The sequence below is a fragment of the Pelmatolapia mariae genome, linkage group LG13 (assembly GCF_036321145.2).
Source record: "Pelmatolapia mariae isolate MD_Pm_ZW linkage group LG13, Pm_UMD_F_2, whole genome shotgun sequence".
NCBI lineage: Eukaryota > Metazoa > Chordata > Actinopteri > Cichliformes > Cichlidae > Pelmatolapia > Pelmatolapia mariae.
Genome location: NC_086238.1, coordinates 13,852,140 through 13,875,530, shown reverse-complemented (window position 1 = coordinate 13,875,530; position 23,391 = coordinate 13,852,140). Strand labels below are relative to the sequence as shown.

Genomic DNA, 23,391 nt, shown 5'->3' with positions numbered 1-23,391 from the left:
TGAATACCCGTGCCCTTTTCAGGCCACTGAGCCATCTCTTGTCCTCCCAGACTGCAGTTTATGAGACCAGGGTGTGAGGGGAGGGGGGCAAGGCAGGTTCAAGGGGACAGCTGATGAATTATAGATTTGCCTTTGGAAGCGCTTACTCACTTTCCTTTTAAAGGAAAGAAACATGACTCAATGCCAGCGTGCAGGTCGTCACGATTTCATCGTATTTGTACCTGTTTGTCATTTATGCTTTTCCTGATACAATAAATACTGTTAGACTGAGGAAACATAAGTGCTGAGGACATGCATTTAACTCGCTAACCATAAGAGTGTTTCCAAAAGGATAAAGTGCCAGTAACAAAATAATGTCTAATCTATTACCCTAATGTAGGTTTTGAGACTTATTATCAACAGATAGCACTTGTTGAGGCACCAGGAACTTACCGGAGGCCCTGGAGGCCCTGGTCTACCTGGAGGTCCTTCATTTCCCTGCCAAACACAAGCCAGAGGAATTTTTAAACATGTCTGTGAAAATGCAAATGTTTATCAGGCACAGTCCCATGTTAATGTAATCTAGTGAATCTCATTTGCCAACCCTGGGAAAAAAAAAAAAAAAAAAATCTCATGAGACGTCTATCTGCTTTTTAGCACTTTGATACATATATCAAAATTTGGGGAAAATCTTAAATTATTTAATATTTTCAAGTATTCATCAACTGCAGTTATTTTGTTTTTCTGTTTTATGAATCTGTCTTTAAGATTCATGATACCACACATGGAGACAAGAGGACAGTGCAATTTCATTAATATACTCTGTCAAAACAATTTACCGCAGGCTTTAAAGCAGTGGCTGAAAGCCTGTAAGCACTCATGTAACCAGCAGGTCATTTACTGTGTGCTCCCACTGACAATACACTGTATATAAAATCCAGAAAGTCGTGCACTCTGCCTATGGTATGCTGAAAAATACAGAAATAGTAAAAACATTACTTTATCTCCTTTGGGTCCAGGCTGGCTCATTGGACCTGGTCTACCCATGAGTCCCTGCAAACAGAACAGCACATTTACTTTATAGTATGAAACAATTAAAGAGATTTTGCATAATTTTAGACCACATGGAGGACGGATTTTTTACCGGGGCCCCTGTTCGACCAGGCACACCTGGTAGCCCTGGTGCTCCTGAAGGCCCCTAGAGGAGACAAAATTAGTTATTATTTTTTACTGGGGTTACTGGGGGTGGGGATTTGTGTCCAGGAGCTTACTATCATCAAAATAATAATTACATTAATATTTTTCTGCATCACTAGTGGCTTCATAGTGTAGTGGTTTACACATGTGCAGAAATAGTCTCTGATTTCTGCGCTTACTTCATGGATTTCGGGTAATAACTTTCTGTAGTTCTGAGTTCTGGTTCCTGCCTAGTTCTGAATTTTGATTTGTATTTCACTTCAGTTGCTACTTTCAGTTTGTTAATTGTCTGTTTAGTTCTCTCAGTGTTTCCCAATCTGTTCCTCCTTCTGTCTTTGTCTTTCTGCATTCCCTGAATGAGCTCATTTATGTTTTGTTCATCCGTCTTGTTTCAGTGTCTCCTTGTTACAGCTGTGGCCACAGAGAGCACGAAAACTGACTTCTGAAGTCCCGCTTTGAAGCTTTCAGATGAACGTTTCTACCATCACCATCTTGGTTGCAAAAAAACAGATGTGACAAGAAGGGGTGGGTCTGACTGTGAAACCACACACTCACTGGCTAATGACTTGTGATTTAATTTGCTAGCCAATGCACATGTGGTTACATAGTATAGCAAATGTCTCCAATTTGAAACATACATGGCCGAGATTTACAAAATAGACTTAATTTTTTATTTAGTATGAATCAGAATGAGTGAGTAAGGCCATGAACTCAGGAGGAAAGTCTTTCCAGAGGTGAAGACGGAAAAACATTTCTCCATAGACTTCACAAAGTCTTATTTTCAGCCACAGCTGGTGGCCTTCACATAGAATGTAGATTTTGGGCACTTCTGCACTGGCTTCATTTTCCTGACCTGGAAGCTCTTTGTGGCTTGTTGTCTGTTGTTTCTCATTCTAATTTGACTTCCTGTTTGTGCCCTAACTATTCTCACCTGTATTAATTATGTTCAGCTGTGTCCTGTTCCCCACTAGTCTCCAGTTTCCTATCAGTGCTCAGTGTGTGTAGATAGAGCCATTCCTTCAGCCTGTGTATCCTTGTTGTTCCTGGCTCCCTGTGGTTTTCTAGGATCTCTATTAACTCCCTGTTGGATGTAGTTATTGGACTTTTCTGTCAACCTAATAAAAGGCATGCCTTTTGTTATTTTGTCTACCTTGGAGTTCTCTGTTTGGATCCTATATTGTACGAACACTATAGTGCTGATGGAGAGTTATGTGGCCATGCTGAACATCAGCTGTGCTGCTCCGAGCACATCAAGCATATATTCTTAAAATGTGGATAAATTAAATTATTGGTCAATGTGGTGTCACATCTGTTTTGTTAAAATCTATGCTACATTTTAAGGATGAATTCAAAAGCTTTTCTATACACTGTAATGACTTCTGAGCTTATGCTTGTATTTTCTTTCCGTTAGAGCTTATCTGAGCATGCAGAAGCAGCAAAACATCACATTTTCTACTGTGGGGCACTTTATTATGCAACAACTTTATTAATTTATTTGGCAACTAGGCCCTATAGTGTATTGTTTGCTATATTTTAGAGATGCCATTGCATGCATTTCTTTGATCACTGAAAGAAAAAAAAAAACTGCTATCTGACCAAAACATGTCTTTTATTGAGCTGTTATAATCTAGTAGCAAGTGTGCCTGCTAGTAAAACTCTTCTGCCATTGCAGTTCAGTGCTGAAAGCTGACCTATGGGAAACTTCTCAGCTGCTTTCAACACTGTCTTTTTTTAAATGAACACACACAAACACGCAGGGCAGGCTTTGTTCTTCATAAAGTAGTTCCTTGGAGAGCAAGAGATAGGGCATAGTGCAAATGCAGCTCTGCGGATAGCTTTTGATAGCTTCTTTTGAAAACAGACTCTCAGAGCAGACAGACTTTAAGATGAGGCCAACATTAGAATATATTTACATTCGTTTGAAAAACCTCTTTCTCAATGTCACGGTGACTTCTGACCTGGTTAGATAACCACTGGATTAATTTGTTTAGATTCAACTTTTTCTTCACTCACCTCATCACCTTTATCGCCTATAGGGCCTGGGAACCCTCTCTCTCCTTTTACTCCCTGCAGGAAAGCAGAAGCAATAAAGTAGGGAAAAGTGAATGTTTTTCACAAGGAAAAAAGGAAGAAAAAAAAAACCTTAAACTAAAGTCTGATGGGCGTAAACTTCAAAATGTATCTTCCAGCACACAACTTGAAATTGCCTAGCCTGTTTCACCATGGTACAAGACTGTATCCATAGCAACAACTTCTGCAGTGAAAACCTAAGTGTGTTCAGAATAATAGGAGTTGTGGAACAGCTGCTTAGGCTTTCAGGAATAATGCAAAAAGAAATTTATGAAAAGCTTTTTTTCAGTGTAAATCTTTGTCTAGCAGATTAAATGCACATTTAAGCAAACAATATCATAAAATAAGGCTATATCTTCTACACATTTTTGCCATGCTGATAAAATGGGTTATTCATATAGTAATATTTTTATAAAATCTGTTTTTATTTCACTAGTTTACGTTTGACATCTTCTTGCCTACCTTTGGACCTTCTTTTCCCGGGTTACCCATCGGACCTCTGACCCCAGGATCTCCCTGTTTGGAAAAGGAGTACATAATGGATTTGTGTTCAATAGCGCATGCATGCACTCAAACTATTCATGAAGGAGCACTGAAAGCATGATGTGCAATGCAAATCAAAGTCACATTTTTTTTTGTAAATTGTCTAAATTGTCTGTTATGCTAGTGAGTCACTTGTACCTTTTCTCCCACCAAGCCCTCTACGCCTTGCACTCCGGGGGAGCCCTTTTCTCCCTTCTGTCCAGGCAGCCCTGGGACTCTCGTCTGGCACACACTGCAGGCATTCTACCAGCGCAGGCAAGGCAGGAAGCAAAAGTGGAAGCACAGATAAGATTTCATCAGGCTGAGCTGGAACACTGTATTTTCGCCCTTTATTATGTCACATCCCCTGGGTGGAGGACAAGACCCCAACTGACATAAAGTGTTCTCAAAATGTCCACAGAGCAGAAATAATGTGAACCCACCTAGAGTGCCTCCAAGAGTGTCTCTCACTGAGGTGAGTGGTGAACTTTGTCAAACTCACTGACTGTGACATTTAGGTGAGAACCTAAATATCACTGGACCAACTCCATTGGCACTGCTGCACGTTGTGACTCGGACTTACTGTATGTGCAGCAGGATTAGTGGGCTGTTGCAATGCTGTATTTGAGTATTTTAAAATGAGTTTACTCGATCTTGATAAGGACTTTCCAGATATTTTGCTCAAGTGACTTCGAGCGGTGCTGCTTTACAGCTTTTACTAAGACCATTTTTACATGTGGATACTGGATTTTTTTTGCCAGCTACATACTTACAGTGCACATAAAATCTAGAATGACATTTCAGCACTGACCCCAGAAAAATGTATATTGTATCACATCTCATCTCACCGTGTCTTATTGCATTACATTGTACTGTACTGCCTTGTATCACATCCCAGCCTAAAGAACTGTATCACATCTTATCATATCACAGCATATCGTATCATATTACATCACATCGCACATATTTCATCCTATTGCACTGTATTATATTGTCCATAATGCATCACATTGCATCCTATTGCATCCTATCATATTACATTGTATCATATTGCATCATATCGCATTGCACTGTATCGCATCTTGATCTATTCTAGATACACTATAGACTCTACTCCTAGCACAGAAAAGAATTAGGACGTTTAAGTTGGAAAAAGGCAGTAAAAACAAATGCATTTCAAAAATAACAACAACAACAAAATCTCACTAAATTTGAAAAATAAAATGAAAAGCCATCGTTTCAATATTGCCATTTAAGCCTAATCTTCAAAGACTTCAACAAAATGGCAAAATAATAAGAGCATGCTGTTACTGACATGAATGAAAAGAAAAACAATACCCGTGTTAAATGTGTTTAGCGCTTTTTTTGAAGGTGTCATCGAGGTGTCAAAAGTACTAATCACAGCGGCATTACGTGACTCTGATGAAGGCTGTAAACAGTAGATGAATGTAACGGAGCACTTAGTGGACAAAATAAGTTGACTCTGAAGGAAGGGTAGACAGAAAATAATAAGTCTGCTGACATCTGGCTTTATCTATCAATGATTAATCATGTGAAGGCATAATATATTTATTGTCAGAGCTGACATATGTTAAGCATTAAAAAGAAAAAGCTTTAATTCGTCTAAGTGCTGTCCTGCAGGTAACGACACGAACTAAGGTGACTAATCTACGTCAGTGGAAAAAAAGAAACGAAAATTGCATTGATTTTGACAGAGTGTTCGCATTATGAAAGGTAAAAGCTACTAAAGGAGTACTTGATCCCATTTTAACACTGTACTATAATCTCAGGAGATACTGAGGAGTGTCTGGTATTAGGTTTAACTGTGTAGTCCTGGTCCACATTCAGCACTGGTCAGAAAAGGCTGGGATCCTGAGCACTGCTGTAACAATATATATTCCAATATATGAGGAATATGTTAGAAAACAGTTTCAAAGTGCTGCCTGTCTGCTGATTTTGGGACAAACTTATATAATATGTCCCAATAGTTAACATTCTCTCAGATTTACATATTGAGGGTTAAGGTTTAAATAATATAGAGAGGAGACAATTAAAACGGAGCTAGGGCAGAAGAGAAGTCATTTTGCGTGAGTGTTTTGAGGCTTTTGGGTCAAGTGGTGACACATTGTTTGAATGGAGAAGTGCTATTTAGCAATTATTCTTCTGTAAAACTGTATACAATACATATCTGAAGCCGATCTTATCTTTTGAGACAGTAATCTCTTTATAATCTTGTTTTTCACTTTATTTGCATTGCACTTGTGCGATATTTCAATATTTCATTGTCACACTGAGAGGCTTTACTAAACATGTTGTCACACTGTGCACCTCTGGTGAATGAGTAATCCTGGCTTTCTCGTGAAATTGTTTTCCTTTATTTTCTGGATCTCCTTCTCCCAGTCATCCTGATGAAGGCACTCAAGGGCTTTCTCACAATATCTCTCTCAAGTGATTGCATCCATGTATTAGTGGGATAGCACTGTTTCAACCCGGCAAACGCTGCTCATTTTAAATACCAACCCTCACGCTTTTGCATGCCATTGTTCTGTGAAAACAATGCAATTATCATCAACTATGGAGATATAAATACCTTAAGCAAAGCACCCATGTCTCCAAAAATCGGCAGGGCAGTCTGTTAGGAAAAAAGAAGCAAAAAAAAAAGAAAAAAGCCTTAATTTCAAATCTCGTCTCTCTTGTTTTTTGAGATTTCTGCAGTTGTTTATTTTTGCTCGACTGCTTCTTTTAATAAAACATCACAAGGCACATAAGACCGACTTACATGCCTGGAATGCGATTTTTTCCTTGAACATATTTAACAAAGTTTGCTTTAAGTGTTTCATTCTCAGTTTTATCTGGATTGCTTGAGGAAACCGTTTAATAACTTTGTTGTCTGGAAGACATGATCCGCGAATCTTCAAAATATTGTTGTTCTCTGAAGCTGAGAAAAAAACAACATTTTGATGTGAAGCCCATGTATTTAAAAAAAAAACATAAAATAGTATAAATGGCTTTCATGCATCTTTACAACGCATGAATATAAATGGGCTAAAATGCAAAAGTTTCAAGGCTTTGATGCAGCAGCGGTAGGAATGGTGAGGTACTCACACTACAGCTATTAGCACTATAGTAAATGCTCCTCATTTGAAACTCACAAAGACACAAGAAAGGAATAAAAATATGCTCTAACAACAGGGGGCCGCCAATTTGTTGTAAACTGGAACATTTTCCTGAATGTGGTGTCGGTTGCTGAACACTAGAACTACAGCTACTTATTATCCTAAAACTGGAACTACAGTCTGAATACTGAGGTTGACTTTAAGGTGATCTCAGTAGGTCTCATGGCTGATCAGTGATGCTGAACCGCAGTAAGCAAAACAGAGATTTTCTTACTTACTGGTTCACCTGGAGGTCCGGCAGGCCCCGGTGGACCTGGCCTACCAGGGGAGCCCTTTAATTGAGACAGAAAAAGGAGTTAACAGCACTTCTGGTTACGATATGAAGCACACAGGCAAGGCTATAACTTTCAGCTTTCACACTCTTCTCAGTTGGTGGGGATTTGTGTCCAGGAGCTGTGATACATTGTACTTGTTCATCCACAGTTGGTAGCTGACATTCCTCCATGCTTCTGGCCATCTTTTATCTGTAAACGTGCAAGGGAGTGAAAAACAGTGGAAGGACAGGCTGCTCTAACTCACCTCTCTTCCTGGAGCTCCAGGGGGGCCAAATGGACCCGGGGGTCCACGAGAGCCCTGAAAAATACCAAGATAGAGGCTAGCAGTGTTGCCCTATACAGTCAGCCACACTTAGTGTTAATAGTGCAGTAACAAAATTGCCAAGGAGAGAACCACGGCTAATTGGACGAAAATTTTTAAAAATCAACTTCAACATCTTGTTTTTGTGTTGTGGATACAGAAAATTTATCACACACACCTCAATTCCTGGCTCCCCGGGGGGTCCCATGGGGCCCTAAAAACACATCACACATCTTGTTAACACCACCTGCTCTCTAGCACCCAGGATCCAATAAAGGAATTGTGTTAGACACCTTTTGCTCTATTGATTCTCTGTCTACAATCCTGTGTTTCAAAAATGAACACAGACTCACTCACTGTCAAATCTGAGTTTCAAACTAGCACCCCAGAGTGTGCATGATGAGGCGAGAGAGCAAGTAATGACCAGTGTTTCTAATAAAAACACATCTCCAGTATTCAGAGAGTAGCCCATTCTTTCCACGCCTAAGACAAAAGCAGGAATCTGAATGTTTCAAGGGTGCCACTAAATAATAAATGGTTTGGTGCTCACTGACCAATCAATACAACATCATACTCACAGGTGGCCCTGTAATGCTCTCCCCAGGTTCGCCCTTTTCACCATGGTCTCCGGGCAATCCCGGGATGCCTCTTTCACCCTAACACAAACACAAGGGAGTGGTCAGTGATGATTTAATGATGGTGAATCCAGCTAAAGGGAGGGCTGCTGCATTGCTCATTAAGTATTCAAAGACTGCCAGAATCCATTTCCTGTTATCTTGTGTCTCTTTGCTTAAAGGGTAAAGAAAGAAAACATAACCGCGGTGAAGGCCGTTATCATGCAGATTTTAATTATGTCCATCATTTTGCCTATGTATGATATATAAGATACTCAACTGTGCAATTATGTCAAATCCACTGATATTGATAGTACAAAGTGATCAGAAAAAAAATGAAATCTCTTTGATATCCAAGCATATTATGACAATTTCAGTGATATCAGTCATATTAGTGATTTCCAGCTGGTATTAGATGCACTTCAGGAGATATATCTTCATGTTAAAAAAAGTAAATAACATGGAAGATGATGTAGAGCAGTAAAAAAAAGTCTCCAAGAACCTCAAAACTTTATTGTGTAATGTTTAAGTGTAATCCAAAAAACACCATCAAAACAAAATTAGTTTGATAATAAACTTCAAGGTAGGTTTGTTGGAATAATGCGCTCAAGGAAATCAGAGAGAATGGTTAAAACGCAGTAGACCAGAGGCCAGTTTTAAGGAGAAGCTGTAAAGCAGTGTCCTTGAAGGCAATGTGTTCAAAAAGCTACCTTTCAACAGGATAATAACCTCAAGCATACGGGTAAATTTAGCAAAGAATGGCTCAAAAAGAAGAAAATTAAAGGTTAAAGAAGGGCCTGGCCAAATAAAAACTACACACAAGATCCTATCAGAATGTCAATGGAATGCTTATGGAGGGGATTTAACTTGGCACTGTATGCAAGAGCAACATTTTGCAAATGAGGAAACTTTACATGGAAAGGTGGTCAAGAAGTTGAGTGAGGCACAGTACGACCAGGAGGACAATGATGCAAAACACACTATAAGAAGTTATTTGAGCTAAATGGGGCAGCGCTACCGCGTAAAGCCAAGGCTGTACTTACTTTTTCCCACAGAAGAATATTGCATCAATAGATCTGAACAAAGTGTTCAGATAGCCACACAGAGCCCTAAGGTCTCAGCCTAGGATTACATAATGTTACATCATTACAGAACATGACACATGTAGTCAGTGTCAGGTTCTGTAGAACAAAGCAAAGTGTGGACGTTTTCATTCCTGTGACACATTTTCAAGCTCATGCTATCCTGGAATTCGTGCCAGGTAAGCTATTTGTTACAACTTCTTCTTTTTTGGAGTACAATTCAATTTATTTAGCTGAATTTTTTCTTTTTCACTTTTTATTGCTTATTTGCTGATGTTGGAGGACCTACCTTAGGTCCACGAGACCCTCTAGTTAAAGGCAACCCGTCCCCCTGTAAAAACAAAAACAAAACAAAAAAACAAAGAAGACTTTAGAATAGAAATTCACTGCACACTGATCAGCAATTCTCTTTGAGAACTGAGGTAAGGCCTGAGAAGCAGCCCTAGTGCTTTAATTCAAACAGGAGTCTTGAATCAGTATGAGCTACACACATTACAGTGTTGCCTTATGAGCACATGTTCAATACTGCTTACAACAATTTTATTAGTTTCACTGTACAGATGCAAGGTGATAATGCCGTACCACAGAGAGGGTGGGGGGTGGGGGAGAAAACAAAAAACCTTGATTGGAATCGAGGTGTGGGCATTATTTACTGTACCATCCAGATGAGACATTGATTTCTGTGGTCAGCATGTATTCGTGGTACAAGTCCTACATTGCACAATGTAAATTAGCTGGGCAGAAGCTGGGTTTGAACCAACACAGCAGTTCTTACAGTTTTGGGGAGAAATGGACCAGTTCAGTCAAACGTAAAACACTAAAGTTTGGGAAGTACAGAACTTTTGAAACCAATGAGATCTGATGACATTAGTGGGGCACTTCCACTCTACTGAAACAGAACTTCTCCCTCAGTATGTGAGAGTAGATCATAAATTTATAGAAATTTATATAAACAGCATGTTTAAAGTACAAAGACTTAGTTGGTCATTATTCAGTTGAAGGCAAGCTCAACAAAGTGTGTGACATCTTAGTTCAGTGGTTTATACATTTGCCTAACAAGGAAACGATCGTGGAAGGAGACTCAGATTCCTTTGGGGTTGTGTCAGGAAGGGCACTGAATACAAAAATCTGCCAAATCAAATGTGCGGCGCTACCTGCTGTGGCGACCCCGTATGAATGAAAGTGGCTTTGTCCTTAGCTGCTTGAGCAGGCTAACTCATTAAAGATATGTTTTGTTTATTTCCTTTTCCCTTATCTTTGTCTTATATGACAACGTCCATAAATGCTGAGGACATTTCTTCCTACATCTCCACACACTAATGATATTTTCAAAAGACAGAAATATGTCTGCTTTAAATGAAAGCCATTTTTCTTAGTTTAGCTTTTTCACCTATTGCATACAACACTATGAGAGGTCATTTTAACGTGGTAAACACCCCATCTTGACACCCACAGCCGTGTTTTTCAATCCCTTTCCAATTTTCCCAGTGCAGGAGAATGTTAAGAGGTTTAAATACGTCGGCCTGAACACAATCTTTCCTTTATTACTCTGCTCACGGTACCCTTGGCTTGCTTGATCAGTAGGTCTGCTGTTGGGCTTAATGTTCAGATTGGTGTTTCCACACACAAACAAACACGACTGTTTAAAGCTGCAGAAGCCCACAGGTGATTGAGAAGTGCGAGTGCCATCAACCGGGATTGAGGCTGTGGCTGCACATGCACAGCCTCTTTGGTAAAGCTATAATGAACATTTCTATATGCAGAGCCATGTCCATAAAAGAAACTGAACAGCTATGTGCTCCAATTACGAGGATAGGTGATTATCCAGGATGGGGATATGTGATGGTGGACTATCTAATGATATTGCTACTTCATAACATCATTGCATCTGCGCTGCTGGAGGACCTAGTTTCTTTAACTTGCCTGCTGCTACTCTAGCTGTTTGCAGGTGATCTGCATTTCTGAAAGTCTGCTGTGTTTCATCTGCTGTTTTATTGTACTGCATTAATGGTTTTTAATGCTGTATCCTGTGTCTTCAGGGCTGAACCCAACAAGGTGAGGTTACTGTCTACACTTGATATAATACCCACCATATATCCACCCCCAGGTTCGCCAGGCTCACCCTTAGGACCTGGAGGTCCTGGTGGCCCGATCATTCCACCAGAGTCCCCCTACAGACAGAAAGACAGAGGCTATTTAGAAATTTCTCCATAAAAAAAACATTAAACCAGCCCTGTCTTCTTAACAAGCCAAAGAAAGTGCAGTGTTAGTTAGACACAGTGAGGTGAAAAAAAGGATGAGAAGATGCAAGGATGCACATGTGAACGATGTCAACACCAGCGCATCATGTTAGTGGGAGAACCTTTTGTTTTGCATATTTGTCAAACTCACATGTTTCAAATCATCAAAAAAAACCTATCCAAACCCACCTGACCCTATGTGAAAAAAAATAACTGCTCCCCTTGTTAAATCACTTCCACAACCATGTTTGACTGTTGCTACGGTGATCTTTTTATGAAATGGCATGTTTATTTTATGGCAGATGCAAAGGGACTCAAAGCTTTGAAAAATTTCAGAGAATGATTTTCCTCTTAAATTTTAGGGATTATCAAGATGTTTTTTTTCTTCTTGGTCAGCAGTTTTCTCTTTGGATCTCTCCCACAGATGCCATTTTTTCCCCTAGGCTCTGTCTTATTGTTGAAACAGGAAGTTTGACCTTAACTGAGTGAGTTACTTTGCTCCTCATCTGTTCTTTGCTATGCCTTTGCTATCAACCTCAACAGTGTTTTATTGATACTTATCAATTTTTAGCATGGTGGTAATGACTAGCTGCTGCAAATTAGCATGTCAGCATTGTTGGGTAAAGACTGCCACCATGCTTAGCATTCATATAGCTGTTCTTTTCCTTTTTTGCTTGTTTTTGCAAAATACTGCTTGAAAAATGAATGAAAGAATCATAGCATTTTATTGTTTTGTCAATAATATTAGCAGCTATTACTGCTCAAGAGACAGTCTTGCACAGTAAAGTCCTATTTAAAAAAATCACGATTGCTTGATTGATTAAGCTGACAATATACTATATTTACTAGTTAGCTTTACAGTTCCTAATAAGAATATATATATGTATGTATGTATAAACATTGTTAACTGCTGCATCTGCTAACATTTTTTACTCTAAGCTACGCTAACTGCCTTTTAGCCCCAGCCTCATATTTAAGCCACAGACGCTGCTTATTTTTTTCTCCTATTTATTCATAGAGCGCCACATGAATGAAGTGCCTCTTAGATTGGAGTCAGTATAGCAAATTTGACAAAGGAGGATTATACAATGGGAAAAAAAGAGGCTTAAGCATTTTATGTGAATGAATATAGGAGGCTTAAGCACTCTAGGTCTATTTCTCTGCTCTGGAGAATAACAGAGTGACTCTGGTGGGTGGGGAGAATTGAGTGCATCTTCATTCTTTCTGACAAGTAACAAACTCCATCAAATATGCATGTCAGCTGCACACTTTTCCACTTTTCTAGTTTGCCACTTTCAGCAAAGTGTTTGGAATATAACTGCAAGAAAAAAAACAAACATTTGTGTACAAAAACAGAGGAGTGAGAGGCACCAGAGACAGGAACACAAAGTTACACAATGACTGAGGATTGGACGAAGGGCAAGTAATCTTTGGGCAAAGGCATCTTTGCAAGTTGTCTGGCATGTTGAACCTGTAATAAAACATCATAGCTTCATTTTTCTTTGCTTTCAGGTGAGGACTTGATTTGAAGTTTACCTACCTTTTCTCCTTTCAGTCCATCGTTCCCAGGTACCCCTGGCTCCCCTGGTGAGCCCTGTAAATAGTGGTGAAAAGAGACACATCTATCACCGGGCCTTCATCTTCTCACACACATTTATCTCCTCCTCCTCACTGCTTCAGCAGGCTGCTGTGTTCCAACATAATTTCCCTTAGCCAGGATTTATGAAATGCCTCTTTTCCCTCCCTGCTTTTGAATAAAGACAGATGCTCATTACCGAAGCAGGTGTGGAGAACAGATTGGGCCTCTGCCTCCGTTCCCGGTATAAAGCGCTTAGATTTGCCTCTTTCCACTAATTAATTCTTAAATTTGATTACTGATCGTCTGTGTAAAAATTCTGGACTTTTCTCCCCTACTTCTTCTCTATCTCTGCCTGCTGAGGTTTATCTATTTATCTCTCTATTTGGCTGGCGGCGTTAAGAAAGAGGACGATACGGCAAGGTGACAGATAAGGCGATGAGAAAAAGGAAGACTTGACATGAAGTGCTGGTGTTTATGATGCCAGGACACTTACTGGCTTGCCTGGGAGTCCTGGGGCTCCAGTGGATCCAGGAGGGCCTTGCTTCCCCTGGAAAAACACAAAGGAAAACCAACACTATGGATATTCGATTCTCTTTGTTTGGTTATAGATATGATTTCTGGGCTTTGGGTGTTCTTGCCCAGCCCAGCTACAATGCAAACACTGACTTTCCAAAGAATTTCATGAAACGTTGCCTTTTTAGTGTATGTTGGAGATCCCATCGCGACTGAGCAACAGTATATTTGCATGCATGCGGTATTTCAAGTTAAACCTACGCTGTTATTCTGTAAACCTTCTCATATTCACTTCCATTTTGAACTGTATTGTTTTTATATATGAGGATGATGTAAATGATTCACATGTTACCATGGAAACTGAATTTTTACTGTATCTTGGCTTTGATCTCACAGTACATCTTTTACAGTAGCACTGAGACAGTCTTCTTAATTAACACTTGATATCATCATGAGCATTATTCAAAAGACTTCATTTACAAAACAGGCTTAGAAACACCAAAACTGCAGATTTTGAGTTATTTAATTTGGACTAAACTCTGAATTTCAGTGCATTTTATTTTATTTTCCTTCCATCAATGACCAAAACCTCAGCAGCCCTTGTTATTCTGCTCCAGAGTCAAAGCTATAATGGCCTTTCATGCCTATACGTGTATCGTTTTACCTTGTATTTAACACATTTTTAGACATCAAAGTTTGACCTACTCTAAATGGCACAGCACCCCAGAGATAAACACAAAGCCTCACCTCTGGTCCTTGATCTCCCTTTAGTCCTGGCGGCCCCATGTTTCCCTGTTAAATCACCGAAAAGGGTGAATAAGACGCACACGGGAGGTAGGAAACTGCAGGAAAAACATCTTGACCTCTGTGCTTTGTCATACAGCGCTGAGAGAAAAACTACATAGATTTGATTTCTTTCTGAGTTCAGTGTTCAGCAGAACTTTTGTGCGCTCCATGAATGTTTTGGAATATTTGGTGAAACCTAAACAACAGAAAGAAACTTTGTGCAGCACTGTACCCTCCGGTAACAGCTCAATAACAAAACTGGACTTCGTAGGGTTACTGCCAACCTAACAAATATACACCTAAGAAAGGATCCCTTCTAAAAAAAAAGAATCTGACAGAAAAATCAGCAATACCCTGCTGCGACTACTGGTGCACAAACACTGTGGAGAGTTACAGAGAGTACTACGTTGGACAGGAAGGAATTTTGTAGGCTTATTTTCTTGGCAGTAGATACTCAAGTTTTAGTGCAAAGGCTAAGTCTTTGATAAGTCACCTTGAAGCCTTGCGGTCCTTGAGCGCCTCTCTCCCCCTGCAGAAAGTAAAGGAAACAGAAAAACATCCGTTCTCAAGATGTGTATAAAGATCCAAGCCATTTCTCTGGCTGACTGTGGTTAAGGTTTAAAAAAAAAAAGTCTTCAAGGACTTTCGTGAAGTTAGCATATGATGTGAAGGTTAAAACACAGAATATTTCCTTTGCCAAGTTAGCTTTTTTCTTGCACTGAGAATGTGAATATAATAAAATCAGCAGCTGCTGAGAAAAAAAAATGAGTGTGTGAAATTTTTCTCTTGCCTTCATACCACGCTGCATTTTTTTTTAATGTTTGCACTGTTCTTCTGGCTTTTTCAACAAAGAAACACCGAAATATGATTAATGTGGCAAGTCTCAGCTTTAATTTGACTCCGACTATGATGTGACACTGTTATGACACAAACACAGTGCTCAGTGTTTACGGGTTGATTAGTAGGGGGCTGATACACTCGGTGACCGGCTGCAGTCTCCAGGCCTTCCCTATACTTCCACTTTCCTCTTTGAGTGGTCTCTCTGCTGATAGTCTGCTATCCAGTCTGTTCTTCAGCAAGCAGATTGCATCCTCAATCACACTTAGATTAGAGTATTTGACTCAGTCACTTGAGAATAGTCCCACTCTTCATCCTGAAAAGCTCTCTTTTACTTTATGTTTAGGATGTTTTTTCTGAATATTAACACACATAATGCTCCTGTACGCACTGTTACTTCAGAACTGCTACCTTGCTTTACACATGAGGTCACATGACCTTTGGTTTTTGAGCTATTCCCTTTTTCTCCCCACTACATTCTCCTCTTTGTAACATTTGATTGAGGTTAATTTTGTGTCATTTTGTGTCATTGCAGAAAATTGTTCCACAGCTCTTGTAGCATCCTATTGTTCTTTTTTTGGTCTTGTTTTTTTGTAAATTGCACACTTTTCTCTCCTATTTGCAGGGTTACCATGGTTTTGCATCCTGTTTTGAATCCTCTGAGGTCATGCCGTCTTAATCACTGACGGGGACACATGAATGCCGACACACAGAAAACATTTCTGACTTGCCGTGCAGTTACAAATGGGCTTTTTTTTTTTTTTTTACCACAAAAATATTTTTCCCAGCCATCAACGATATTTGTGTACCAGTTATTTTCCCACTTTCTGCTGCTTCACGGCAAACAACCTCTGACGCCTCTCTGACCCTCTTTATGCCTCAATCTGACAGGCAGCTCCACTCTTCCGCTCTTCTGGGCGTGTCCACTTACTTTTGAACCCTTCCATTTCAAATATTTCACATGTGATTCTTTCAGCATCGACATAAATATACTTTAATTAAGGCAGAGACTTGACACTTTATTATAGATTTTCTAAAACTTGATGCACTGACAAAGACAGTCTGATTTTAAAGTATCACTTTTCAGGCTCTTGATGATATAGACTGCATCTCTGCTTGTGATTTGTTTTTTTTCTCTTTTCATTTAGCTGACTGTCTTTTGATGTTTTGGTCAATAGCTGCATCAGTGGCCTTTTGTAATCTGCTTGCTTCCAGTAGATGCGTCTGTTGTTTTGAGGTCCAAACAATAATTGCATGCCAATTTATTCAGCGGCTCACCTTGTGCTTCTTTACAAAGCGCAAGGATGAAATTCAACTCAGAAACTGCACAGCAGGTGAAGTCCCATTGTTCTTTCAAAAATCAAATGTCAGTCCCGCTTTTGTTGACGCTACGTAAGAAATTGGTGTTTTTCACACTGTGGTGTTGGAGGCAATGTCTGAAACCTAATGCTTAGTTTCCTGTTGTTAAATTGTCTTAATAATGACAGAAAATCTCACCTCATCTCCTTTTTCTCCCTTTAGGGCTCTTTCCTTCATTTCGTCCTTAAAAAAGAAAAGAAAAGAAAACAAAAAAAGAACAGGAGAAAGCAGATGACTTTAAAATTTGACTCTACCATACTTTGTGTGCAGTGTGAACAAGAGGCTCGAGGAAATAAGACACTCTACATAAACATTTCATGTTCGGTGACATAAACAGCTGCTTACAGTTCCAGAAAGCTGTCTTAATCCATGTGCTGTCATCACCTAGGAGTAATGAAAAAGACACAGTGTTCTCTAAAAAGTTCATTGATCTCACAATTAGTGCAAGTGAAAACTGAAATAAATAAATAAAATGAAACAAAGTGATTTGAGCTACTGAATATTTTAAGAATGCATGAGTGGCAGCTTCTATTTAATTCACAAATGGCTCTCTTGCCACCAGTCTGAACCCAGGTAAGATAAGAAAAGATTAAATCTGTATTTTTCCTTTCTCTTTCGCGGTATACTTTCAATACAGCTCAGAGATGGGGTGACAGTGCGGCTGGGCAGAGCCTGCTACAACAAAATTAAACGAAAAGCACGAGGTCAAGACCACTTGATGCACCGAAATTAAAGTCGCAAATCAAAGTGTTTGTACGGAGCTCCAAGTTTCACATTGTCGCTTAGACCCGCCATTAACGCACTCCCCATCAAATCAGATTACAGTTTGAAATGAAAGCGCACGTGTCGATACACCTGTGAGCGAACTGGCTAAACTGCTGACAAATTGAAAACAAGTAAACATGCAAAAGTGTGACTCCACAAAATCCTTCGCTTTGAAAAATAAAGATGTTTTCCATAAAATCCAGTTTCACAAAAGACCACAATTGCCTTTCAGAGCATGCACACGCCGGGGAGAGGTGGCACGGTTCAGCCGGCGATGATACGAGCGATTGTTTCAGTTGGATTGCTCACAATCACATTTCAGTGCTGACACTGGAGACATTTACTGAAGGCAGCATCCGCAGACCTATCTGTGCAGATGCAGATACAATCTGGATATGAGCTTCACCACAGAAATGTTGGTATAAAGTGGACAAAAGGTTTTAAAGTGGATCTGATGTTTCAGGCCTAGCGCATCTATCTGCAATCATCAGAACTCATTACGTCTGAATGTCCTCAGGCCTCTTGTGTTAACCATGTGTTTTGTGCCTGTGTGCAGTTATAACCTGGTCATTCTTGCAAGATTTAATGATATCAGAAGCAAGACGAAACAGGAGCAATCTGGGGACTAAAAGCCATATCTGTGTGGGGAGATTTCTGCATGTGCCTATAGCTGACATCATTTTCATTAGTAACCGGACTGTTTCTCATTTAACTTTGATCGTTTTTTCCCTCTCTATCCAGCTGTTACAGCTGCTCTTATTTCCTTACTAAATGTGTCTCTAAGCCTTTTGGAAATTTTGTTGCAAAGAGGCTACAGACCTTGGGGTGCTTTCTCTTCCTTTAGCAACAATAGTCAAACTAAGATTTGACAATGATACTGAAACCTCTAACGCATCCCTGCGCAATCAGTCAACCTTCAACTTGCATATTCTCAATGTCTTTACTCATTGTCATCAGCATGTGACTCAATTTCTGTCCGAATTTTTACTTCAGAGCCGTAAATAACTGCTCTACATAACCTGGCATAACAGATTCAGTTTAATAGATTATAAGCTCTATTTTAAAGGCGGGGACAATAAAAAACAGCACAGTCTCAGAGCTAAAAAGACTGTTTTGCCACTTTAAGGACATTGGGGGAAGTGATGACCATGCATGCCTGTAAGCACACTGCTCCTCCCTGTCACTAATAAACACAGGCACAAGAAGGTTTATGAAGGGAGGGTAATGATCTGAACCCTCGCTTCTGCTGTGTAAGGGAAATCAATGTTTAACTGCCAAAATTATCTGCCACGGGAAAGCAGAGAGCACAGACAGAGCCTGGTACTAAATATTCAAATAGCCTCATTTATCAAATGACTAATGTTTTCCTCTCTGCCGTGTGCTCTAGTACACATCTCCTATATCCTGGGTGGCCCACACCTCACTACGCAACAATGAACACAAGTGTGTATTTCTGTTTCGATAGAAAAATTCCTAATCCATGAGTAGAAACAAAATTTGGGTAAAACAAAAGAAACAAACAAACAAAAAATAATAAGATAACAACACTTGCATTGACATACATTTTTATCAAATGACATTTTTGTTGGTTACACAGAAACCAGTGAAACCAGCAGAAATTGACTGATATTTGTTCACTCTATAATTAAGTTGTCTAATTTCCTTATGAATCATTTGCTAACGAGCAATCAAAGTGAGAACAAGAATCAAAGCCATCAAACTTTGTTTCCAAGCTCACGTCTAAAGCCTTCAGAAGTTCAATAGGAAGCAGATCTTCAGAACAAAACCCATTAGGGCCGAGTCATCTAAATGTCAAAGTCTTTTGAGACACAAAGACTTTCATTTGATACTTTTTTATCCTTTTTTCTTTCTTTCCTTTAAAAAAAAAAGGCTACAAATAGTTGCTGCCTCCCTTTGGAGTCATTACTGCCGCCTCAGAGATCTTTACCTGATTCGTCACAGTGTATTTTTGTCTTTAAAATGTCTAAGCAATGAGTTCTATCATGCCAGCGCCACCCACTCTGTGTCACCTTCAGCGTATGTCAGACATCCACTGTGACGTCAGTGTTTCTGTTTCTGATCTGCCTTTCAGCTGAAACTGTCGCGCAAATGGAAAAAAAAGTAAGATTGGGGCTTGTAATGGTTTGTAATTCTGTAATTTAAAATTATGAGCACCATGAGCGGGCCGTGTACCGCGTGACCCCCATTACTTCACACGACAAAGACTTCCAGGTGAAGGATTTTAACATCTGACGAGTGCAAATGCGTTCTGTTGATGCCAGACACACAAAAAGTCACAGTTCGTAGCTTTTCAGCGCCGTGAAAGCTATTCCGTGCACAATTCCCAGATATGCATGTGGTTTATAGTTCACAGGGAGCTGCCAATTATCAGTGAATTCATTCTGAAAAAAAGAGGAAGCTATTTCCAGAGAAATTCAACATGACTAATCTCATCTGCCTTAAAAAGGCTGCCCATGTTTGGTGCCCTTTATCAACACTGATCCCCTGCTCATATTAAAAAAAAAGAAAGACAGAAAAAAAGAAAGAAAAAAGTATATATTTAATGATAGAACAGAGCTGGAGGACTGTCAAAGAAAGGAAATTGGTTACAAGATGACATGCCACCATGGTCGAGGCGTGACTGCAAAGGTAAACACTGCACCGCTCTTGATTTCTTCTCCTCGGTTCCCAAATTCTATTACGAACAGCTCGCTGACGTACAAACATCGGACATATTTTTGTGTTCGTCACAAAGAAAAAGTACAAACAAATGCTTTCGTGACTCATCCAGCACGGTGTGTTGTCTCTCAGGATGAAACCTAAGAATGCCATTTCATGCCAACTCATAGTAAAGACTATTTCTGGGTTGCATAGATTTACTTACAGGACCGGGAGGACCAGGAGGGCCGACATCACCCTGAAAATCCAACAGAAACATTGTATCAGTGGCTGCTTATGACGGTGACAGAGCGACAAGCTGGCAGTGACAAAAAAGAAGGAACATAAAAAAGCACTTGAGAAACCAGTGCTGAAAGCAAGCTGCCACAGGTTACCTGGAACAACTACATCAATAGGTTTAAGAGCAACAGTTAAGAAAGCAATAACATGAGCAGTCTTTGGTGAAAACACTGCCACAGCCAAAAGACGAGCAGAAACAAAACACTCAATAATTCTCCTTAAAGAGCGTGCTGGGATACCGCCTCTCAGGTGTCTCACACAGAATGCTAATTAACGTTGTGTATGTCCATACCATGTAACCTATGAGCATTGTAATGGGTTTATTAAGTGCCCCAGGGAACCATTTAATTTGGCAAAGCATGTGGGAGCGTCAGTTCTTTCATTTGCAATTTACAAACTGTAATTTTTGTGGTTGTAATAGAGCAAAAAACCCCAAACAAACACATGTTGTACCTTACCACTTTTTTTTTAACATGAAAAGGTTTCCAGAGATTTAAATGTCAGTTTAAAAATACCCACATCTTACAAGTTAAAAAAGTCACACAACTCATTTGTGGCACGGCTCTTGGGATGCCAATGTCAGTAAGTCCATCGCTTTGGTCCAGAGAGAAATACCCCTGTTTGATGGATTGCTATGAAATTGCACAGAGGTATGCATTGTTCCCCGATGATGAATCTGGCTGACTTTTGGTACTGTAAGACTTCGAGAAATATGGTTCACATTTCCATGCTGCCCGTACCATATCAAAAGACTCTGGTCATCCTTTAACTGTTCCTCTTGGAATACAAGCAAATGTTTGACTTTTAGTGCAATAGCTTGACAGCACTGGGATGGACAGCCATACAGTTGGCCACATAGTACCAAGTTTTCCTCTACTGTCATGAACAGCTCATGTTTTCTTCTTCTCCTACTAAAAAAATTGCACAAAGTTTCACGTGTCTAACATTTGTCCTTAGACCTTTCGAGCATCGTTTTAGTTAGTTGGATGCCCATTCACAGTCCCAAAGGAGCAGAGGATCAAACTGCCAATACAGCCTACTGAGGCCAGGCTGCACCTCTGACAGAAATACCCCCACCTGTATGAACTGCTGTGGAAATTTTGAGTGTGATAAACCTAATCGAGGAGTTTAATCGTTTTGGTGATTCAACAACTCATCATCTAGCACCACCAGCATCAGACCAAAACTTCAATTTTCCCAGCTATCTAAAATAATATGCAGAACACAGCCAGAATTACACATACTCGGGATCAACATGACAGCACTGATATAATGGAAATGTCAGCAATTTAGCTCCAGTCTCACACCTCTGCAGGTATGACTGCTTTAGAAACAAACGCAATCAACTGAACTCCACATACGTCTATTCAAAATCAAGTTTTGCATGCATTATAAGCTGTACCTACCTCTCAGTGCCTACCTATTGAAATTACAGAATGCAATCATTTTGAATGTATGTAAAGGAATTGGAAAATAGGGCAACGCGGTAAAAGAATTTGTTGTGTATTTGTTAAGTTCTTACAGTTTAAAAGCCAGGAGCTACTGTAAAAATGTGTAAATTGCTCTGTCTGCTTGAACAATAATACTTCATTCTTCTTTAGATCTAACTTCCTGCTTAGTGACACATAAAGAGGCACACTGAGATAGATAATTAAAGAAAATACCGTACAGATGCCACTGAGAACTCTGGTCCTGGTTTGTTTGTCTTTACCGCAAGAGATTTCTTCTGCAAATTATTGCTCTGACTCTATTATATTAATATGTAGAAAACACAAAAATACACACATACACACTCTCACACATACACACAACCTGTCAGTGATGAGAAAATGAGCTGGACCATGCTTAGAGGAGCAAATGATACAAACAATTGCAAATGTAAAAAACAAACACGCACAAGAAGCAGCTTCATTATTTGTTGGCAGATGATTTTAAAGATCACTGGAGGATAAACGGACTCGAAGAAGAAGAAGACAACTAACTCAGGAGGTTTAGCCTCAGAGTCTCAGGGAGCAGAAACAGAGGGAATCATCATATTTGACACTTGACATTGATGTGACTTACTTTTTGTCCTTTCATGCCACCGGATCCCTCGGCACCTGGCTGACCCTGTGGGAGAGGGAGGGAAGCCTCGGTTAATGACTCTGTAACGCAGCGGCATTGTAAATGTCAGTGCAGGAAAATACGTACAGGATCTCCTCTTTCTCCTTTCTCCCCCTTTTCCCCCAGGACTCCAGGCTCCCCCTTCTCCCCCTATATGAACAGAGCAGATCTCTGACAGTGACTGACAGCCAAAGCAGGACGAAAAGACACAAAGACACAAAGCTCTGAGAGTGAAACTTAGGTAAGGACAGTTGCTATGAATAAGTAATCAGAAAAAAAAAAAAAAACCATACAGTACCGTGTCATCTCAAAATCAAACGAGTTTGTAATTATGGAAGGGGCCAAAAGAAACACAGTGGCACAAGCTTCATGAGCCTGTGGCGTTATGTTAGACTTGCAGGATAATGAAAAACTTAATTCCCTGTTGCACTGCAGCACTTTCATGATGCCGTTCCCCTGCCTGCCAATAGATGGCACTTCATGACTGCCAGTGAGCTGTCCTTGAAGAGTTTTGACAGGATTTTCTTTCTGTCAGTTATGTGGCGAATATGCTAAATAAACAGAACTCTAAGACAAATGTGCTCCCTCCTTGGTCAAGACAGATAGTTAATGAATAATTTGTGATAAATATCTTTTTTTTTTTGCAATCGTATACACATAGGAACTAGCTTTCTCACAATCTGCATACATTCAGCACCTACTTATGACCTTTATTGCTCATATTTTTTGTCATGAAAAGTCTTGGAGTATTGATGCTTGGCTACATTTAGAAAGTGTGGCAAATATGTTGTCCGTGGCACATGTGTAAAGATTTGTAAGGACTGCTTCACATACTCTGTGCAGAGACATTATGGAACATCTGTTTACCAATCTCATACGACAAAAAGACATCTGAGAAAGTTTGCAGCACATTTGTACGCTCACTAACAGAGCCTGGACGCTAACAGACAATAATTGCCATTCAGTCCCCCCCCCCCCAGTTACTTCGACTTGCTAATGACAGCCGTGATACATTCATTTAATGAGACATAGTCA

At 39.8% G+C, this 23,391-nt stretch overlaps 1 protein-coding gene across 1 annotated transcript in view; it reads right to left on the bottom strand.

The window, feature by feature from the left end:
• Nucleotides 1-23,391, bottom strand: part of LOC134640357 (collagen alpha-1(XIX) chain) — a 100,476-nt gene that overhangs the window by 17,889 nt on the left and 59,196 nt on the right. The window contains exons 18-39 of the mRNA XM_063492094.1: nucleotides 22,444-22,506; nucleotides 22,318-22,362; nucleotides 20,180-20,212; nucleotides 16,876-16,914; nucleotides 16,669-16,713; nucleotides 14,828-14,863; nucleotides 14,296-14,340; nucleotides 13,529-13,582; nucleotides 12,997-13,050; nucleotides 11,307-11,387; nucleotides 9,506-9,547; nucleotides 8,099-8,176; nucleotides 7,699-7,734; nucleotides 7,464-7,517; nucleotides 7,163-7,216; nucleotides 6,359-6,400; nucleotides 3,928-4,032; nucleotides 3,709-3,762; nucleotides 3,190-3,243; nucleotides 1,124-1,177; nucleotides 979-1,032; nucleotides 433-477 (exon numbers count right to left, since the gene is read on the bottom strand). Of these exons, the coding sequence (XP_063348164.1) occupies nucleotides 433-477; nucleotides 979-1,032; nucleotides 1,124-1,177; nucleotides 3,190-3,243; nucleotides 3,709-3,762; nucleotides 3,928-4,032; nucleotides 6,359-6,400; nucleotides 7,163-7,216; nucleotides 7,464-7,517; nucleotides 7,699-7,734; nucleotides 8,099-8,176; nucleotides 9,506-9,547; nucleotides 11,307-11,387; nucleotides 12,997-13,050; nucleotides 13,529-13,582; nucleotides 14,296-14,340; nucleotides 14,828-14,863; nucleotides 16,669-16,713; nucleotides 16,876-16,914; nucleotides 20,180-20,212; nucleotides 22,318-22,362; nucleotides 22,444-22,506 (1,167 nt within the window). The remainder of the gene's footprint in view (nucleotides 1-432; nucleotides 478-978; nucleotides 1,033-1,123; nucleotides 1,178-3,189; nucleotides 3,244-3,708; nucleotides 3,763-3,927; nucleotides 4,033-6,358; nucleotides 6,401-7,162; nucleotides 7,217-7,463; nucleotides 7,518-7,698; nucleotides 7,735-8,098; nucleotides 8,177-9,505; nucleotides 9,548-11,306; nucleotides 11,388-12,996; nucleotides 13,051-13,528; nucleotides 13,583-14,295; nucleotides 14,341-14,827; nucleotides 14,864-16,668; nucleotides 16,714-16,875; nucleotides 16,915-20,179; nucleotides 20,213-22,317; nucleotides 22,363-22,443; nucleotides 22,507-23,391) is intronic.